Source organism: Mugil cephalus, chromosome 16, assembly GCF_022458985.1.
Source record: "Mugil cephalus isolate CIBA_MC_2020 chromosome 16, CIBA_Mcephalus_1.1, whole genome shotgun sequence".
Taxonomy (NCBI): domain Eukaryota; kingdom Metazoa; phylum Chordata; class Actinopteri; order Mugiliformes; family Mugilidae; genus Mugil; species Mugil cephalus.
In genome coordinates this window covers 648946-670182 of record NC_061785.1, presented here as the reverse complement: position 1 = coordinate 670182, position 21237 = coordinate 648946, and the positions used below count along the sequence as shown (strand labels likewise).

At 44.4% G+C, this 21237-nt stretch overlaps 1 protein-coding gene across 3 annotated transcripts in view; it reads right to left on the bottom strand.

The window, feature by feature from the left end:
• grid1b (glutamate receptor, ionotropic, delta 1b) overlaps window positions 1-21237 on the bottom strand; it is a 319180-nt gene that overhangs the window by 134053 nt on the left and 163890 nt on the right. For all 3 annotated transcript variants that reach the window (XM_047609007.1, XM_047609008.1, XM_047609009.1), the window contains exon 3: window positions 13527-13811. In XM_047609007.1, coding sequence (XP_047464963.1) covers window positions 13527-13811 — 285 coding nt within the window. The remainder of the gene's footprint in view (window positions 1-13526; window positions 13812-21237) is intronic.

The following is a 21237-nucleotide window of genomic DNA, read 5'->3' as shown; positions in this document are numbered from 1 at the left end:
ACAGTCTGGATGTCAGCTGGAGGTTATGAGCTGATGCATTCAGGGTCCACCTGGAGTTCCAGATGTTAAACCTTCGTAAATGAGCTCAGAGATGATTCTGAAGAAGACGACGTAGCTGCATGGTCGCCGTCGTCAGACTTCAGAGAACTTTGAGTCCTCGTGGAGGAACAAACCCTGTGACCTCGGCTTCTTCCTGCTACGCTACAATCAGCAGCCAATTAGAGAACATCCTAACAGAGACATGAAAAGCCGGCGGAGGGAGGGAGGGAGGGAGGGAGGACATCAGCGGACTGCATATGGAGGCAGCAGGTGTCCACACAATATGACTCCAGCACACACCGGCCTGCTCGATGCCTTATTAATTAATGACGACAGTCCACACAGAGAGGCCTCCACTCACACACGAGCAACAACAGCACAAGGACACCGGGTTTCAGGCAAACAAACATGCAGTTTGAACATTTCTTACAAAGTCTCATAAATGGAAACTGATCGTCAAATAATGCAGAACATGTCCAGTAAATCTAGAGGCTGCAGTGCTTTTTGCTTCTCTGAAACATCAACGTCAGTCTTAGAAGATGCATTACTATGTATCATGAATGAAAATAATCTTAAATGCATTTTAATTCCTTATCCAAGCTGTGTCTGTGGTTAAGTGCTGGCAGGACTCTAGTCAACACTAACCGTGACCTCCACACATGTTACAGGACTCATGTTTTACAACAAACATCACATGCACTCAACTGATTTGTGTCTAAACGTTATTCAAAGTAGTAAAACTTCTCACAGGCTGAACATTGAAACTTTCTGATGTGAAGACAAAGCATACGGGACATGATGGAAACAAGAGTGGGCCTCGGGTTGAACCCTGTGGCACTCCACTTATAAGTGATCTGACAAATACGCTGCAGACCACTGTAAAGATTTGTCATAGGCTCACCAAACTAACCTCTACAGCAGAGAAGATGATGGAAGATGAAGAAGTTTGGAACCTGGTCCTGGTGGAGTTTGATGGGTGAAGATTATAGGGGGCGCTTCATTGAGGACAACTCTAGAGGATGGATTAAGATGCTGGAGATTGGAGCACGAAGAACAAAGAGAAGCTTCCGGCTGTAAAACCAGGAATATTCTAGAAATAGGTTTCTAGGGAAACCCCCCTGTCTTCTATGTCAGAAAGTCGAGCTCTAAATTGTGTGTTCAGACTCAAACTGGGACACCATCGTGTTTTTTCGCCACCTCCTGTGAAGACACACGAAACGAGGAGCTAACGAGCTGAGAGCCAATGAGCCGTCGTCTAACAGCGTTTTGTCTTGCCTCGTGCCGTCTTAAATATGTATGAAGCAACGTGAGGTTCTCTAAGTGGCTTTCAGAACGCTTTAATCCTTTCGGCGAGTTTAGCCCAATGAGGGGTGAACAGGGGCCGCTTTAAAAAGGAGCATCCATTCATTTCCTCTCGCAATTAAAAGTGAATCACGGAGGCCAAGAAGAAGAAGAAGAACTGCCAAGTAAAAGAGGGATGGGCTCAGAACACCTAGAGACTGTCTCCACTATTTAATGCCCATTAACTTAAGACGCTCTGAGGAACTCTGGCAGGAGTCCACCTGCAGCTTCACCAGAAGATCCTCACAAACATTTAAACTTCCAAACAAGTTCTTCTGTTCACGATCACTAACTGGGATGAAACTTTAAATTAAGAAAATAGATTAAACATCTGAGCCAGCACCCAAACCCCCAAACCCCCTCCCAGCACCGAGCATGGCTGCCCCGTGCTCCAGCAGCGATCTATCCAGAGATTATTGATGCCATGAATATTTAGACTTTCGTTGTTTTGATTATTTAGGGCTTTGTCTCCTGTGTGTTGATATACTGCCTTGTATCACTGAGTAGTATTGTATGAACAGTATACGCACAGATGACACATGAAGTTTGGGAAAATAGAGTTCTCTGAATGGAATTGAACTGTTTCCTCGTATCTGTCCAGACTCACATGGACAATGACGTTGACTTGTTTGACAGACAGAACCTCTAGGAGAGACTCAGTCAGTTAGCACAGACAAATTAATATGCATGTATGAAAAATAGTCCAAACTCTTTTCTCTCTGTGGTCCATTAGGTAGATCTAAAAAAAAAAGTCTCCATCTTTCTTCTCTGGTTGAATGTGGACGTGGTTGAGCTGGATCTGGTGTTTGTGGAGGGTTTGTTTCGTGTCCAGTCTGTTTACATCCATCCATCATTAGTGTCTTCTCCTCATGTCACCAGAGTTCAATGTTCTTGATGTGTATGAACGTCATTGTGTATTTTGATCCTCCACCACTTCAGCCTTTTATTTAACATGTGTTTGTCTATAGTTATTATTATTTATCAGTGTGTAGATATGTTTTCTTCCTGTAATAAATTCTTTTTCATATAGTTTTCTTCTCTCATCTTATTCCGTTTTGTATCTAACTTGTATATTTGTTTATATTTTTGTCACTGTACCGACTAGATTTCCCCACAGGGATCAACAAAATCTTATCTCGTGAACACTGTTGGTTCCTCGGTGCAGAAACATCATCTCTCTTTGTTTGTCGTCTTTAGGGTGAACAGGGTTCAGCCTCAGCGTGTTGCCTGGTTTGAAGTGAACAGGGATGTGGTGTTTCCTGAAAACTCTACAGAGTTTGTCTACAGCACTGAAAATTAAATGATTAAAAAAAATCCTGCACAATCCAAACCTTCATGGAGGTTTTCAGCATTTGAGGTTCTGGTTGGTGGCGGCACCAGAACCAAACGGTCGTCATAAACCCACATGTACACTGGATGATACTTTACACAACACGGCACATAAAACTCTACAACACAAAGCTTTATTTAGATTGTTATTCATATTTATATCAGTCTGTTCAGGCACATTTTGACTTTTATACCGAGCATCTCTCAGTAAATAAAACCACACTGGACTACATATTCTATTCTATTCTATTCTATTCTATTAAGAAAGAAAGAAAGAAAGAAAGAAAGAAAGAAAGAAAGAAAGAAAGAAAGAGGAATTTTAAAAGCACATTTCTTTTCTCATCAACTCATCAAATAAACCTCTGAACTCAGGGAACTTCAGCCTTCAGGATGTTATTCTCAGGTTCGGGTATTTATTTGATCTTCTTTCAGTTTTTATGCTGAGCTGAAGGTGAAATTGGTGAGAAACAGCCAAACAAACCGAGCCTCCTGTTGGACGTATTCATCAGTTCCAGACATTTCTGATCTGATTCTGGTTTGTGATGACACCAGAACCAAACGGTCACGGTTCAAGCCAGAGGAAACGAGTTTGACCCTGAAACTGTGTCTGGTTAATATTCCTGCAGTTTATAAGACAGACTTTCTATTTCCAGAGACTCAATGAAGCTCCTTCAGAACCAGAACCTGTTGATTGGCTTTGGACTGGTCCTGATCGAGTCCGGCAACCAAACACGGATCAGAACCAGGAGGAGGAGACGCTGCCAGGCCTTGGGCTCAGCTCCTCCTCATGCTGTCTGCAGCTAATCTCCTCCTCACCTCTCCCTCTTCTCCTTCCTCCTGGTAACATTTAATGTTTTACATTTTAATGTGGTTCCTTGCAGGCGGCCGGGCTCACACAGATCTGTCTCTCCAGACTCGTCTTGTTGGTGATGAAATGTTTATAATGTATAAGCAGCAGAGGAAGAACAGAAACATGAGAAGATGAGAGAGGGTTGACTGGAGATCACTGGAGAGGAAAGAGAATGAATCTATTTGTCTGGTAACATCCAGAGGATTTAAAGGACGAGGCCAACGATCCCTCCACAGAGACAGAAACCAGCTTCCACTCCATCTTCTCCAAACATGTTCTCTTTGTGTTTGTTGGCAGAGAAGCCGTAAGAGGATCAGAGTCGGCTCTAATCTATCTCTCTATATATATTCTATTCATTCAAATCTCAAACAACATCCAGAACAGTCAAACAATCTGAACAAACATCAGAATTACTCGATGAACTGGTCCAATGTTCCACATCTGAGGAATCCTTGTGTCCAGTGTGTGAGTCTGTGAGTCCCTCAGACCAAATGTTCCTGGTAACAGCTGATCAGGGTCTAATCTGATCCCATTCAGATCAGAACCAGCTGAGTTGTGAGATGTTGGTGGTTTCCTCTCATCAGCTGATGCTCCAACATTTCTACTGGATGAAGGTCAGGACTTTGACTTGTTCCTAAACATTCACTGGTTCTTCTGGAGAACCACTGGTGTTCTTGGGCTCCTTGTCTTCCTCCATGACCCAGTTTCTCTTCACATTCAGCTCATGGACTCATGTCCTGACATTTTCTTTCAGAGTTCACTGGTAGAATTCACAGTTCATTGGTCCATCAATGATGAGCAGATGCAGCAGAACAGGCCCAAACCAGGACATTAGCGCCCCCATGTTTCATGGAGGGATGAGGTTCTGATGCTGGAATGCAGTGTTGGTTCATCTCCAAACATGACGATGCCCAAACATTTAAACCAAACTATTCTACTCTGGTCTCATCTGTCCACTAAACATTGTCCCACATGTCCTTTGTGGACAGAGAGCAGTGTCTTTGGTTGTTGAGTGGATTCATCAACATGAACATCAGCCAATGTGAGAGAGGCCTTTAGCTGCTGAGAAGAAGTACAGGAAGTATTCTTGGTGTTTTTATTCTGCTGACCTATGATTTCCTTCTTGGCTCTGTGTAGTGATGCTACTGGATAATGAATTTCCTCCAGGATCGATAGAGTATCTATCTATCTGCTGCAGCTGACAGTGACTGAGCCAGAATAAACAAATAAATTACAGCATATGAAGGAACATTTAGTTGAGTGCAACAGAGGAGAGTTTTTAACTGATTCTGGACAAAAACAGAAGTGAAGGAGGAGGAGGAGGAGGTAAATCAGGCTCCAGTTAACCAGATCAGTCCATTTAAAAAAAAAAAAAAAATCTTGTTGACCTCTGACCTCCTTTATGAACCTCTTTGTCCCAAGGCCTATTTCTCTGCCTCCTGTGTAAAAATGCCATATAATAATAAATGTGTTATATGTTATTATATCTAAGGGCTGTATGAATAATTCTGGTCACCTGTGACACAAACACCAGTGAAATTGCTACAACAGTGTCAGAATAAAGATAAATGTTAGTGTGTCAGAGAAAATTCACCTGGAACTAAGTAGAAAATATATATATATAAAAAGACATGATTTAGAGTAAAAACCAGCCCTGATATGTGAGTTAGTAGCCCAGTTCAAATATGAATTAGTAATGTATAACCTGATGAGTAATTGTGCTAAAGTAGATGGTAAAAAGGAGAAGTTTTAGCCCATTTATGTCCAGGCAGAATCACTAATTATTTTTGTCACATTTTAGCCACATATGTGTCATTTGACCTTTCTCAGGTACCAGTCTGAAAAACTAATTTAGTTTCACTGATATATCACTAAATACAAATACAACAGTTTTGACTAATTCACCCAGACCGTGTGTAAAATATATCGACAAACGGTCAATTTTAATGATTGACACCTCTATGAACCAATCAGAGTCTAGAGAATCAAACATGATGCTAGAATTTGACCCTACACTCCAACCTAGAAGCCTCTTCCTCTTCATTTAAACAAACGGGAGCTTCCTGATTCATTTCAAACTGACTCCGAGTCATAGGAGAAGCCATTAGCAGCGCTTTGTGGAGCTGGAATAAAACTTTTAATCACAGAACAGCAAAGGTAAGACATACTTTATGGTTTTGCGAATGTTATTTTTACGACTCTTTGACTTCTAGCTCTCTAAGTTTTTGTCGCACAGTGAAGAGACAGGCATCATTGTAATCAGCAGGATCTCTGTTTTCACTTTTCACACTCGTTTGTGTTTCTATCTTGATGTGTTGAGGTTAGTAGAAGCACTAAATGAGACGTACGCAGCATTCGTGTTTTCGTCATGTTGAGATAAAATTGCTGGGGTTTTTATTTGTGCTTCGTTTAGCGGGTAATGCCTGATAGAGGCTTTTAGATGAGCTTCTGTCCATCATTTTGGTGAATTACACGTTCATAATGGTGCATGCGCACAGAGCTGACGTCAGGGTCAAAGTGGTTAAATTACAACGACTGCAGCACAAAGCAACATTTTAAAGTGTAACATACAACAACCAGACTATGACATGAAGCTGCTCCATCGACAGGTATCTGCCTGGAGGTGGAGGTGAACATATGTGCTGCTTTATTCTAGAGGATGTTTCCTGGCTGCCTCTGAGCTTGGACATGGCGTCTTAAATAGCAGGACAGTAAATCCACTTGTCTTTCCTTTAAACCCTGGTGCTTGTGTGGAAGTGTCTCTGTGGAGGGAGGCTCTAATTACAGCTGAGGTCGGGTCAGGACACGTCTCTGGAGGAGACCAGGTCTGTGTGCTGGTTTACTCATATCCTCCGTGTCCAAGTCTTTATCAGCGTTTCTCTCCGGCTCGACCTCCTGTTCCACCTGACAGCCGCCTCTGAGTGGGTGTTGATGACAAACACCGTTTCCCAGAGCGCACTGCAGCCGTCCGTCCGTCTGAGCTGGTGTTGGGCCGGTGAGCGGCCGGTGTGACGTCTGGAGCCGGCGGCTCCGAGGCTTCACGCTCAGTGGAGCCTCACGACAGCAGCTAAATGATACTCGCTCAGGAGATCCTTCCTCCTTCCTCCCTCCTTCCTCCTCTTCCTCCTTCCTCCTTCCTCCTCTTCCACCTTCCTCCTCTTCCTCCTCCCTCCTTCCCCCTGCCAGTGCCCAGGCTTTACAATAGTGACGCTGGTCATTTTCTCAGTTTGTCTCTCAGGCCGTTAATAAATAAAAAGGTCTGGTCTCAGTCTGCTGCTGTTAGACAGATGATACAGGACAGAGAACTGGAACCAACAGAGTGGAAAACTGTTTCCATCCGACAGCTGTTAATGGATTAAAAGCTGCTTCATTCATTCATATTCATTACGGAGCTGTGCAGTGACTGTATGATGTCTGTGTGTCTCATCATATCCCATGTTAGATTTCATCACATTTAACTTTCAGTGGCACATGTTACATATAAAGGTATTCTTTATTCGTTTCTATCATATCTATTTATTTCTCACATTTATCTTTCATCAATGTACAGTCTAATTCTATTCTATTCTATTCTATTCTATTCTATTCTATTCTTTCTGTCTTCAGTCCTTGTAAATCAAACCACTGAAGAGTGAAAGGCAAATGGAAAGTGTGGACAGATTATTAGGAACAGCTACACAGACTAATGCAACAGCTGTGCTACAAACTTGATTTTTAACTTGACAGAAATGTGATAAGTGATGTCTAGTGATTTAATGCTGAGGCTTCAGAAGGAGGTGAAGGGATTCTGAAAAGAACACTATAACAACACGGAGCGTTGTTGAACACAGATTATTAAAAGGCCACGAGGAGAACAACAACCTTTACTGACCTTTGAAACGTTCCTGAGACCTGCTGCTGTTAGATTAATGGTGTTTATGTGATAACACATCAAAATGTCCTAAAAACACCATGAAGCAGGACTATAATGTGTTTATTCATTAGTCACTTGATATTATATATGATGATTTGATTATATATGAAGTGAAGGATTTGAGTAGATTTGGTTTTGTTCATGGTTTCCAGTAAAATATAAAGATAATTTACTGTTGTGTGTAAATATTGTTGACGGTATTTTGTGATTCATGGAGCGATATAAAGAGAAAAAACCTGCAAATCTAATGTGTTGACAAAATGAAACAAACATTTTGAACCTCATTTCAGCCATTATTCAGATTTCTGTTCTGGAAATTTATGCAAATTAGTGCATATTTAAGTATTTAACTCCTCATTTGCTTAATTAAATATAAATTTGTAGAAAACCTGTAACACAAAACTAATAACTGGATTTATGTAAGTAATCAACTAGAGAAGTTTCATATCTATTAGTTAAAAGTTTTACTCTCTTCATATGACGTGTGACTGAATCCATTGATGCAGGAGCAGAGGAGGAGGACGAGGAGGAGGAGCAGGAGGAGGAGCAGGAGGAGGAGGAGGAAATCCAAAGAGCTTCTTTAATCATCATCAGTCCCGGCCGGTCCAGGCAGACCTGGTCAGACGGCCAAACCAAAAAGCCCATCTGCTCCTCGTATCCCTCAACAACGAGCCTCTAATCTGAATAAATGGGCCTCGGCCTCATAATGGCTTCGCTCATCACACGGAGCGAGGAGGACGGGATGAAGATGAAGAGGGGAAACGAGGACGAGGAAGATTCAGTCTACAACTTTCATGTGTTTGTCAGGAACGTATTGGAACAGACGAGGTTTTATTTAGAGAAAAGGGTTTGGAACTGTCAGACTGAATGTTCTCACCAAGAGGTAAAATCCACAAACATAAAGAACGATGACGGGACGGAACGATAGAAATGAGACAGGATCAGTGATGAGGCTGTGATGGAGTCCAGAGAGAAACCAGATCTGAACAGACGATCGCATTCAGATGGAAAACGGAGAGAAGTGATGTGGAAAGACTCTGTGGACGTGTGACCAGTCGACTCCTCCAGCTTTAAAAGAACAACAACACACAGCGACAGCGGAGAAAAGATCGATCAGACAGAACCCACTCACTCCGAGGGAACATCTGGAGAACGAGGCCACGTAAAAAGAATTCTCGATTTATTCACAGGCTGATCTGAGCTGAGTAAAAGCTGGAGCTCGACTTCTATCTGAACGACTTTTCTGTTTCTCCCACAAAACAACAAGAGCGTGAACAAGTGAGACGGACAGAACACACAATTCTGATTCTGGTTGTGATTCTGATTCAGACTCACATTAGACCTGAACCTGAAGCTTCTTGTTCCTCAGAGGAACCAGGTCACTGCTGATCAACCCTCCAGCATCACAAAGCAACAAGTCAGTTCCTTATGTCTATTATTATCTCTGCTTAGTCGACACGAAGACGGACGTTCCCGCGGTTTATTTATCTGCGTCCTCCATCTCAGACTCTTTTCACTCAGAAACTTTGAAAACAAACAGTAAAGAAGCCAGAAGCACGTCTCACTGTGGACATGATTAACTGAGGCCGGCTGTGTTCACGGCCTCCTCTAATTGGCCGGTGTAGTGGAGGGATCACTCAGCCCAGAGTTTCCACTTAAAAGACGATCCTGGACCCACTAATCCCAATTATCTCTGAAGTGAGCACTTCCATTTAACAATTAAATAAAAAACAATGAAAACACAGCGCCATTAAAAAGCCACTAGCTGCTGTGATTATGGGCATAATTAAAGTTTCATTTGTAGAGGACACTGAGTCAAAGTTAAGTATGATGACACTTCATCATGATGCTGGCTCCGGCGCCCAACATGATGAATATCTGTCAGACAGAAGACACAGCCCAGTCTTTACACGATCACTGAGCCGCGCTCTGATTGGCTGCTTCTTCCTATCAACGGTGGAATCAGTGACGTGGTTAGATCCATGTGGACCAAACAAGAACCAATGAGGGGAAATAAAGAGTTAAAAACCAGGTCTGAAGACATCCAGGTCTGAGTCCCCTGACATGTGGAGCTGGACCCTAGACCTCCTCCACGTGTGGAGACCACCGAAGGTCTAAGGTGCTGAGATCTGGTCACGGTCTCCCCTGGAGGGGTGGGTTCCAATCCCACTACTGACATGGGTTTTAAGAGTCTAGTGTTTTGTTCCTCCCCCTCCATGGACGGAGTAAAGTATCCGACTCCAAACTGAATCCTCCTTCCTTCGTTCTGTAAAACAATAGTCAGAAATAAACTGGATCTCATCATGTCAGAGTCTTTTCATCTGGTTCCTAAATCTGTAAAGTCTAAAGTCTAAAGTCTCCGTCCATGTGTCCCTGGTTCTGGTCCAGTGGTAGGTAGAGATCCATCAGAGACAGCAGCAGATACAGTATTCTACTGACCACATGGTGGCGCTGCTCCAGTGGAGACACATTTTAACTGCACCGGGTGTTTTAATGTTTGGTCTGAACGTGATTTAATTTAAAAACTTTTTTTTTTTTCTGTTGGAATAAGGAGAATTTTGGACAAATAAAACCAGAAGTAGTTCCGTGACTTCCCACCACTGCAGATATTAAATTCAGTTCACTGGTCCTTGACAGCGTAAACTCTCCAGAGGAACTCAGGAGGTTGAAACATCATAAATGTTTCATAGAACGTCAAAAAAAGGCGTCGATGCTCTGAGAGGAAGTCAAACAGGAAAATGTGAAAAGCTCCAGGAACGTTTGAGAGGAGCTGGAAATGATTTCACTGCTGCTGGAAAATCCATGAGTTTCCTCCAGAGAAGGACCCTCGGACTGAGATCCAGCTCCATCTAGACCACATGTCTGGTTCCCTGCTCCTCTGTTTTCTGTCCTTAACCTCCTGCAGCTCGCGCTCTAACGTCGTGTCTCGTACAATGAATCACTGTTTGCTGCTGGACCTGAACCAGCTCAGGTTCAACCTCAGCTTTCACTGCTGCATCAGACACTTCGTACGAGAGCTGGAGGGCGGCTCCACCTCAGAGCTCGTCATCTGTTAAATCTGCTCCATCTGCCCCCGGACTTTACTGTGCAGTCAGTTACAAACCGTACGACATCAGAACGAGCCATAGAGGCATCTGTTACTCTCTTATTGGCTTTCGGTTACTACGCTGCTCTGAGTCACTGTTTTGCATTTGCTGCTTTGAATCCTCTTCATACGAGGTTTACATATCTATTCGTGTTAAACATTCAGGGGAAACGGTTTATTCTGTAAATCCATATTGAAAGTGCTGTTGTCACCACTGTGAAACAATGTCATTAGTTCTTCTCATATTCAGTTTTCATTCATTATTCATTTAAGAATCCAAGTATATTTAGACAGGAACATAAATAGCTGTAAATATTCATATGTATGTATATATTAGGACGACGGCTCCACCTCAGAACACGTCATCTGTTCAGTCTGTTCAGTCACTGTTCACACTTTAAAAAGAAACGCTGACAGAGTGGATGTGGAGGTTTTTCATTCCTGTTTTTGTTGTGTTTGTGTGGACAAGAAAGGAAAATCCGGCATGAAATCCTTTCAACAACAGAAGCTGACAATAGAAAATGTTTTTATGATCAAAAACTTGGACTTGGTCTTTCATCTGGCTTTTTAAAATTCACCCTCCACTCACTCAGCTGCAGCAATAACACGACAATAAACGGCAACAATGGCCGAGCCCCGGCGGCATCCCAGATGACACGGTGCACGGTAATGAAACCATCAAGGGCGTCGCATCTTCACACAGACGTTCAGCCATGTTTGCTTAATAGAGCGGCGCTCTGCTGTGATACGGGACAAAGAGAAGATGAAACTAAAAAAGAGAGGAGGCTCTGACAGGCAGCTCATTACCAGGAGGAAGCAGGGAGCCCCATGTTGGACCACGACGCTGCTGCCCAGGGCGCAGGAGGATGAGCCAGGACCGAACTAATCCCCAACAACAGCCAGACTGAGATCAACCTGAAGACGAAGAACTGAAGAGATCATCTGGACCACGCAGAGAAGAAGAGAAGAAATCTGAGTGGAAAAATACGCCAACGAATCAATCACATCTACTGTCTGAGTCAGACGTGAAGGAACGAGGCTGTTCCCTCCAGTGAACAGTCACTGAACAGCTTCCTTCTATATAAAGGCACCAGTGGTGAAGGGTTCAGGGTTCAGGAGGGAACGTAAACTGGAAGATAAAGAGGTCAAAGAGCAGCACATCCACAGAGACGGCGCATGGAAGAGTATTTAAAGCGGAGGAACCAGAGTTCAGGCCTGGACGTATGTATGTGTGCGACTGGCTCCAGGTCTAAACCCGTCGTGTAGATTTGAATGTTTGTTTGCGTTTAAACGACATTATTTAACGTGACGTCCATCTTTTCTGAAGGAGAACGGGTCGGCCTCATAAAAATGTTCCAGACACTGAAAGTGCTGCTGGCGTCTTGACCTTTCTCTGTTTTTATTCGTCCTCCAGACACAACAAGTTGTTTCTGAACGTCTTCACAGTGTGAGCTAAAGAAAAGTTCTCCTCTCCGTCAGTCATTAACGGATTCGGATCCTGGCCTGCAGCTCCTCAGGCACTTACTCTAAATCAGCCTGGATAACAGTATCTGAAAGCCTAAATGCCTGCATCTGTCCATAGCCTTATATTGTAATTGCTACCATCCTGTATCGATTACACTCAAAAATCCATTGGGCCTAATGTGATTTCATTAAGATACGATCCAGCAGCAGAGCAGAGGCTCCATCTCTGAAGGTTTCACTGCAACATCTGACATGGAAATGGTTCAGGGTTCACAAAGTAATGGAAATCATTCAGGTGGCCTGCAGTTATTCTCAATGCTTTATCAATTATTGTCCCTGTGCAGGGTCACCGCACCACAATACAATACAACACACTACAATAAAATACAATAAAATACAATACACTACAATCTGGGGGGGTAAGAATATAGCGGAGGCGCATGAACAAGTTTAAAATTAAACCCCAGTGTAGCTGCTCTTCCACAGACGGCGCATGCAGAGAGGAAGAGAAGAGAAGAGAAGAGAAGAGAAGAGAAGAGAAGAGAAGAGAAGAGAAGAGAAGAGAAGAGAAGAGAAGAGAAGAGAAGAGAAGAGAAGAGAAGAGAAGAGAAGAGAAACGTCTTTGTTGTGTTGCAGAGTTTTTAAGGTTTGTTGCTTAAAGGTCTAAGCTGAATATTGTTGGTGGATTCTGAAGCTTCTGGACTCCATCGTTCAGCGAGAGAGTAAAGAAAAGCTGAAACCAAGTGGAGCAGAAATACTTCACAGGTTCAGGTTTTAAAATAACGACATGTGAGATGCGACAGCGTCATGAAACCAGACCGTTATCAGACGTGTTCAGCAGCGAAGCCACGTGAACGCCAGCGTGTTTCTTCTTCTTCTGTCTCACAGGAGCAGGTGAGTCAGGACGAGGTCGCGGCTCCACGCTGAGATACGAGCTTTAATACCCACTGCCACGGTAACCTCACATCTGAAGAAACACACCTCCCACAGGGTTCACGTACGACACACAGCGTTTCCACGGTGAGTCACACCAGCAGCGTGGAGGACGAGGAACACAAGTCAAACGAACTCAGACCTTCACGTCACAAAGAAGAAAAAGCATCTTCCATCGTGTTTATATGTTTAGACTCCAGCACATCACATTCATCCCTGAGGCCAGCTCAGATTTCAGATGGATAAAAGAAGCAGCTTCACATACTGTGAGTTTTTAACAATGGACTCAAATATTTTAACTTAAAAGTCAATCTGGAGACAGGACTCGTCACTGTTTCCTGTTCAGTTCCTCTTTTTTTTCTGATCTGTCATTAAAGTTCTTTTGTCTCTGGTCTCTGACCCTGGTGTCTGCATTCAGACCTCGAGACCATTCAAAACAGCCTTATAAGAAACAGGACATCAGCTGATTGACCCACATTCACCAGCTTCTCTTTCTTTCCTCAGACTCATGGCTACAAACCAGCAGCAGGTAGTAAAAACCTACGTCTGCCTGAGGGGACCAGGTCACTCACCGTACTCGATGTCGTAGAACACGATGAACTTCTGCCAGCGCAGCTCCTCCACCAGCGTCAGCATGACGTCGTTGAGGCGGACCGGGGGCCGGGCGGCCAGCGTGTAGCGCTGCCCCCCGGGGCTGGGGTTGAACTGGCAGGCCGTCCTGGGGGAGCGCTCGCTGTTCCTCTGGACGTACAGGTGAGGGATGTGCATGGCGTCCGTCAGAGACTGCAGAGCGCTGGCCGACGCACAGCCGGTGGAGGTCACCAACGCCAGGATGCCCTGGTTCATCAGCTCACAGGCTGGAGGGGGGAAGCACAGAGACGTGACGTTAAACGGGGTCAGGACCTCATGGTTTTCTGTGGTGGGTTTTTAGGCTGCGCCTCCATAAACCCACTGGAGCGTCCGACCTCCTCCCCACCAACCACACTCTGGATGCAGCAGCCGATGCCAAACATCCAGCCCCCCCGCCCACACACACACACACACACACACACACACACACACACACACACACACACACACACCCCGCCCCCCGCCCTGACTGACAGGTTCATCTGAGTCGTCTCAGTCTACTCAGCCACTCGTGTTGGAAATAAACAGATTTAAATGCTTCCACACTGGCAGTGAATCACGGAGCCGTATTTACATAAATTAGCTGGAAGTGTTTCTGAATCCACTCTCTCTACTTTAACCCATCAACGAGTAAATACGTCCCAGAGAACCAGGACCCGTGCTGCCGTCAGGACGCCGGTCTGCATAGATGCTGCTACGCTAACAGTGCTAGCACACGTCCATCTTTAACTGTCTACATTCACTCCCGCTCTTAATTAAAATGTGTCTCCAGCCACAACTGGAGATCTGGTCTCAGTCTGTGTGTCAATCAGCAGCGCCACCATGTGGTCATGTTGCACCAGCTGCTGTCTCTGATGGATCTCTACCTACCACTGGACCAGAGTCATTTCCTGCTTCTCCTGTAAACTCCAAACGACACAAGCTGCCATTGTTTCTGAGCACCAGCTCTGAATCTAGTCTGGGACGAGGCCGTCTCCGGGGGGGACAGCGTCTCTAAACCTGCCTGCGTCTTCCTGCGTCCTACTCCAGCGCTGCGCAGGGATTAGTTTGAGTCTGGACTCTTTGATGATGTGTTTTCAGTCCAGCAACTTTTCTGCATCTCTGGGTTTATTTCCACTTTAAAGGCTTGTTGTACACCCTGAGGAGATTTACCTGGATGTGTTTGGGATGGGGTGGGGGGGGTCCAGTGAAACCCCCCCTACTAGAGGAGTGTTTGAACGTCCTCAGATAAGCTCCCCGTGCTGAGGCAGCATGGGGCCCTGGGCTCTCTCCTTTCCACAGCTACATCAAACCCGTTCAGGGGCCACAGAAATGGGAGCAGAGACGCGACACTTCAAATGTGTCTATGTGTTTCAAATAAACTCGTGTTTGTGTTTGTCGTCCTGACCCCACGGCAAAACGGTGCTCTTCAAAACCGGGAAAGACACATCCGGCTGTTTGTTGAAGGATCCTGACAAACACGTCTCCTTCTCAGTTCATTTTTATCTACAGTTGAAAAGTTTTGGTTTGAGTGGCCGTCGCATGTTTTAGACACTAAAGTAAAAACCTGTTTTTAAGTGGGATGAAGTAAAAACCAGTCACCAACCATACGTCTCCTAACACTGTTTGGTTTCCTCTGTGTTATAAACACGTTTGTCTTGAATGGAACCTAAACGATGAGGAGACGTCCTGGTATTAACTCTATAACATGTTCCTGTTCATTCTCTGTTGACTTTATTTTGAAAGTTTCTCTAGTGTTTCATGTCCTGCTTCACTTCCTGTCTGTGTTTTCCCTCCATCGTTTATAATGATTAGTTTCTCCTTGTGTTTCTCCCTCAGTCATCTCACCTGTGCCTCGTTAGCCTCGTTAGCTTCGTTTAGTGTCCTGCCTTCGTCCTTTGTCAGTGTTGAGATCTGTTCTCGTACCCTGGATGTTACCCCTTCATGTCCCCGTGTTTCTATCCAGCTCCTCTTGGTTCTTTGTTTTCTGAGTTACTTGATTCTTTTTGGATTGTTCTCATTTGGCAGAGCTTTCTGTTCCCTCGGGGGTTAAACTCCATTAAACATAAAATCATTATTTCATGTGTGCTGTGTTCAGGTCCTACCTCCTCACCACAGTCATTTAGTGATGCATTCATGTGTTCAGAAAGTGAAGGAAAAGGCAGAATATTTGCTTTCTGCTTCCGCTCCACTACCTGTCAGCGATGTCAGCACCAGGAAAGTTGATTAAAGCGGAGTTTATTTTATAAAATATGACTCAGCACGAGTTGAACAAGAGAACAGAGTGTGTTTTCACCTCGGTTCTGCAGAGACATGCAACTGTTTCTGTTGCATCATCAGGTTCTGTTATTTTTAAATGCTAAGGTGCATGTTTCCTCTCTGGAGAACAGCCTTCAAATCAATTCTTCTACAAAACATGGCTCTAAAGCCAAACATGAAGACTTTTTCTGCTGCTTCGATCTGGCCCGACAGGCAGACAGCTGCAGTTTAAGCCTCTCAGCATCCTTTCATTTCAGGTTAGAGCTGGAGTGTCTCAGCGGGAGCAGATCTGTGCAGACTGAAAGGTCAAGAGATGCTCTCAAAGGGCAGCAGGCATGTTACCACTGAGCTCCCACCAGGGAAACGGAAAAAAGGACAAAAAAATGAAACAGGTGTTTATGCAGGGGCAGGTAGACTTCTAGGAAAAGCTGTCTAACAGCTGGGCCCTGCTTCTTAATGCTGGATGAGTGAAACTTGGCTGAATGTCTCTGAGCTGAGAACAAACAGAGGACAGAGCTGCAGAGGAGATCATCAAAATTCATCTTTATTAAGGGAGCGGCGTAGCGTTTGCTCCGTCAGCATCCGGCGGCTCCAGAACCGCTGACGAGGCAACGAATCCACCAACAAAACTTAAATTGTCTGAAAGATAATGAGACGAACGTGGCTCCTGTGAAAGTGGAGCTAATGAACTTGCACCGAAACGTTCAGAGTTTAATCTTGTATTAAATTAGTAAATGTTTTCCCCCGAAAGCTCGCCAGATAAGGCTGGAAAATAAAATCAGAGCTGATGCCACACATGACTGAGGTCAGGAAGAACGAGGACTGGAGTCTTTGAAGGAGCCACTAATCCACCTGTTAGAGAGATTAACTCGCCTCTTAATGACACTGGCTGACCTGAGGGCTTCAAGACAGTTCAATTAGGAGGATTATTACTGAACATGCTTGATTAAATTAAAATGAATCCAGTCGTATCTGATGGAACGTTAAACGTGGACCAATTCTTGGTTCAGTCTTTAACAGAACTCGGTGAAATACTTGGAAATTCCAAATTTCAACCCCAGTGTTTTTGTACGGAACAAGAAGACTAGTTTTCAATATTTTTAATTTTCATGTAGAAAATCCAGATGAATGAATGTCTCATATCTGGTTCCTGGTCCTTAAACGAATGTAAACATGTATCAGAGCCGAGTCAGACACTTGACAGCGTCCATGTTCTTGTCCCGTAAAGGGTTAAAATAAACCTTATTTTACTGTCTGCAAACAAACTGGAGCCAGCAAATAAAAGTTACATTCATGAAGCTAGGAGGCGCTACTGTTAGCTGGGATGCTAAGACGTGCTAGTGTTAGCTGGGATGCTAAGACGTGCTAGTGTTAGCTGAGAGACTAGGAAGCTGGACAGAGCTCTATTTATTCCAGATCATCCTGTTGTTGAGGACGTATCTCTGGTTCTGGTTCTTTAAACTCCATATGAGAGTTAATCCTGATCTGTCTCCGTCTCTAGTTCCTCACCAGACGTGATGTTGTAAATAGATCGTAGCTGAAGTTCTGCCGCGCTGTTTGTCACTGCTACCGCCTCCTTTAACATTTACCACCCGGTCTAATGCTGAAGACGGTGAAGAGTTCAGCTTTAAGGATAAATAATATTTCCTGAGCAGCGTCCTCCTCCAGCTCTGAAAAAGGAAAAGGTCACATGTCTTCTGTTGATGTCTCTCCACATGACGAGAACAATCCCATGTTTAATGAGCCTCAGAGCATCAGCCAGCACCGAACTCATCGAGGACCAATTAGCATGATATACTAGAATGGGACTAATAGGTTTGGAGGCCCCTGGAACACAGCGCTGGTAGCTGCTGGGATAACTCACTCTGCTGGGTTGTGACTCACTCGCTCTGTGAGTCCACAGTGAGTCACGGTTTATATCAGTGTTAAATGAAGCCTGCACAATATTTAGCTGAAGCGACTCCCTGTGCATCCTAATGACACTTACAGAGCGACTCCTAGCAGACGGCGGGAGACACAAACCATTAAGACTCACAAGGAGACAAAGATCTCCCTCCCTCTGCCCGGCTCCTTATTAGGATCTCTATCAATATCTAGCTTCCACATTAAGTCTCAGAATCAAAGCCGACTCGTCTCCTCCCAGAGCAGCGGCTGAATTCATACGTGCTGCCGAGGCCTGGCGCACGCTGGCTGAATGTCCGATACCACCGAGGAATTACAGCGTAGAGAACATCTGCACAGCTGCAGAACATCTATCACACGTTTTCATAAACAAATCAAAAGATCTGCGTGACTTCAGAGAGATGGGATTCATGTAAACCCGACAGCAACGGACACAAAGCAGCAACTCTCAGATTTAGTTCTGATGACTCAGGTAGTGAGCAGCCATCTTGTCTCGACTGGATCAAAGTTAATGTGGAGACGGGACCTCGTGTTCTCAGAAACCAGAAATGATCTGGTTCCTAATGATCCCGGGGCGTTAGCAGATCATTAAATCATTAAACGAAGGTTCATTTGAACCTCATTGTTCTGATCATGGTGTAAAGCAGGGGTCTGACTGGTCGACTGACATGTGGTGAAGACACACTCACAGTAGAAAGTACTGATATCTAGATTCTTAACCTGAATACATCTTTTAGCTTCTGAACGTTTATCTTCCATATCTCACATGGTGCATTCACTGACATCAAGGACATAAAAAAACATGCTCTACAACTAAGCCAACCGACAGAACACAACAGAACTGAGAGAGAACACCAACATGAGCTCGTCAATAGTTCACAGCATGTTGTTAGAGGCTCAAGATTTGAGATCACTTTCACTGCGGGGAAGTTATTCCGTCCAAGAGTCATAAGATAAGAAAAGAACATATATGGACAAGACACAGAAATAATAAAATAAGAATAAGAATGAGGTAGCAGTAAAAATTAGATATAAAAATAAACCGTCTAACGTACATGTGACAGTCAGTCCGTTAACCATTAGACGACTAACAGGGGGAGGTGTGCACTCTAATGACTGTGGGGATGAGGTGTTGTTCAACGCTTTTTAACGCAAACATCTCTAGTGACTTATGAACCTGATGTTGATAGAAACGTGATTATCAGAGTTTATTGAGGTTATAGTATATGTTGTGTTAGGTGGTAGCATCAGGCGATGTGAGGAACCAGTCTGAAACCTGAAACAAATCTTTTGGAGGATTCTACAAATGATGTGGAGGAGTTTTATTCTTTACGTCATAAAATATGACGGAGTAGAAGAGAAAGGTTCATGTTTCTACACAGGAGAAAACAGAAGCACATTTCTCGTAGGGTTTGTGTCTGCCTTACAGAGACTAAACTATTCTCCACAGCTTTCAACTGCATCTTTCTCAGTGGATGGACTTGCTCTGTTGCCATGGATACCTGTGGCCCAAAAGCCTTGAGAGGAAAAAAAACAAAACAACAAACCAAAACAAATGAGTGCATCCAAAGTCAAGAACGAAGTTGTTCATCAGCGGCTCGACCTGATGAACATGACTCTAGCTTTATTTCATTAATGGAGTCGAGCTCTAGAAACAGATTCTAATGAAACGTTCCCATGAGGTGGAGCAGAAATGAGCCTTAACCTGACGTCTGGACCGAGTCCAGTTTAACACAATCCACTCAAGTCTGAGTCCCGGAGAACTGGGGTTCTCTGGGGTTCTCTGGGGTTCCCCTGGTTCCCCTGGTAAACAGCGCCCCGCCTGGTAAAGTGTTAATCTGCTGCAGCAGGACTGAATCCTCTCGTTTTAACCCCGTCTCAACACCCAGCTGCTGCTTTTAATCTCACCTGCACCTTTTTACACTTTCTGCCTCGGTGAATTAAGACAACGGCTGCTGGGCTGTTTTTAATGTTACTGCGACACAAAGAGAGAGGAAATGAGATTCAGTCATGTGTCACGCAGAGGGCAGGAGAGCGGAGATAATCGACAGGCAGAGGAAACAGATAGCCGGCCGGAATAACAACACAAAGGATTAGGGCTGCTAGTGCTGGCCTTATTCAGCAGACCAGCGGCACGAGACAAAGCACCAAGATTTACTCTTTCTTAATTACTATTTGTCCTCCTGGGCCACCTGCCCTGCCCTGCCCCCCCCCCCCCCCTCCCACCTACTGAGACACTGTTGATTTCCTTCAAGTATTAATGCACAATATTCAAATATAGACAAGGATCAGAGCAGTGATACGCCACCAGACACAAACACCACAAACAGACCTGTTCACTGTCTGAATCTACTGGCAGGAGTACTATGGTACTAGTAGTACTGGCAGGAGTACTATGGTACTAGTAGTACTGGCAGTACTGGCAGGAGTACTATGGTACTAGTAGTACTGGCAGGAGTACTATGGTACTAGTAGTACTGGCAGTACTATGGTACAAGTAGTACTGGCAGGAGTACTATGGTATTAGTAGTACTGGCAGTACTGGCAGGAGTATGGTACTAGTAGTACTGGCAGGAGTACTATGGTACTACTAGTACTAGTAGTACTGGCAGAGAGTGGTCTTTTATAGACTAGACGGGTGGAGACTCCTCAGGAACAACAGCTCTATAATTAAAAGTCATGATGGTTTTTTAGAAGTGGACAGACTCTGATTCCATCTCATCTATGTCTCTCTTCCTTCCTTCCTTCCTTCCTTCTTTCCTTCTTTCCTTCCTTTGTTCCTTCCTTCCTTCCTGCTGTTTCATCGCCCTGTGAAGTTAATCTCGTCCTTCTCTTAATCTTCTGAGCTTGATGTGTCTCTTAGCGTCCGTTTCCTTTCTTCCATCTGATACTTGAGGCTAATCGGCCTTTAGAAGAACACAGTGATAGAACCGGTGGGGGTCCGGGGGGGGGGGGGGGACAGTCAGAGGCCTGGATCCGTCTACGCTTTGATGAGGAACTCATTATCAGATGATTAACGGGATAATATCTGGATTCATTCTGACTGAATCATCACTCAGTGACTTCTGGTTTGAGGTTTCTAGGATGAAATAGTTGAAGACCTCTCTTTTAGCTCTTCAGCTCTTTTAGCTTCTTGTTAGCTTTGCATCATTAGTGGTTTAGATAAAAAACTGAAGGTTGACATCAGAGCTGTCCCTGTGTTGACCCCTGGTCACTTTAATTAAAGTGTCTCTACATGTGTCCCCAGCCAGCACTGCAGATCTGATCTCAGTCTGTAACTAAGCAGCGGCGCCACCGTGTGGTCAGCTGCCGTCTCTGATGGGTCTCTACCTACCACTGGACCAGGATCATCCCGGATGTGTTCACACCTGTGAACCGGTCTGACCTGGTTTCCATGGTTACAGACAAACACACTCTGCTGTTTGTATCTTTGCAGGGACGTTTATTCCTTGGACCATAATTAATTGTTAAGCCCCTAACCCTAAGAATATAATAATTATCTTTACCCTGCAA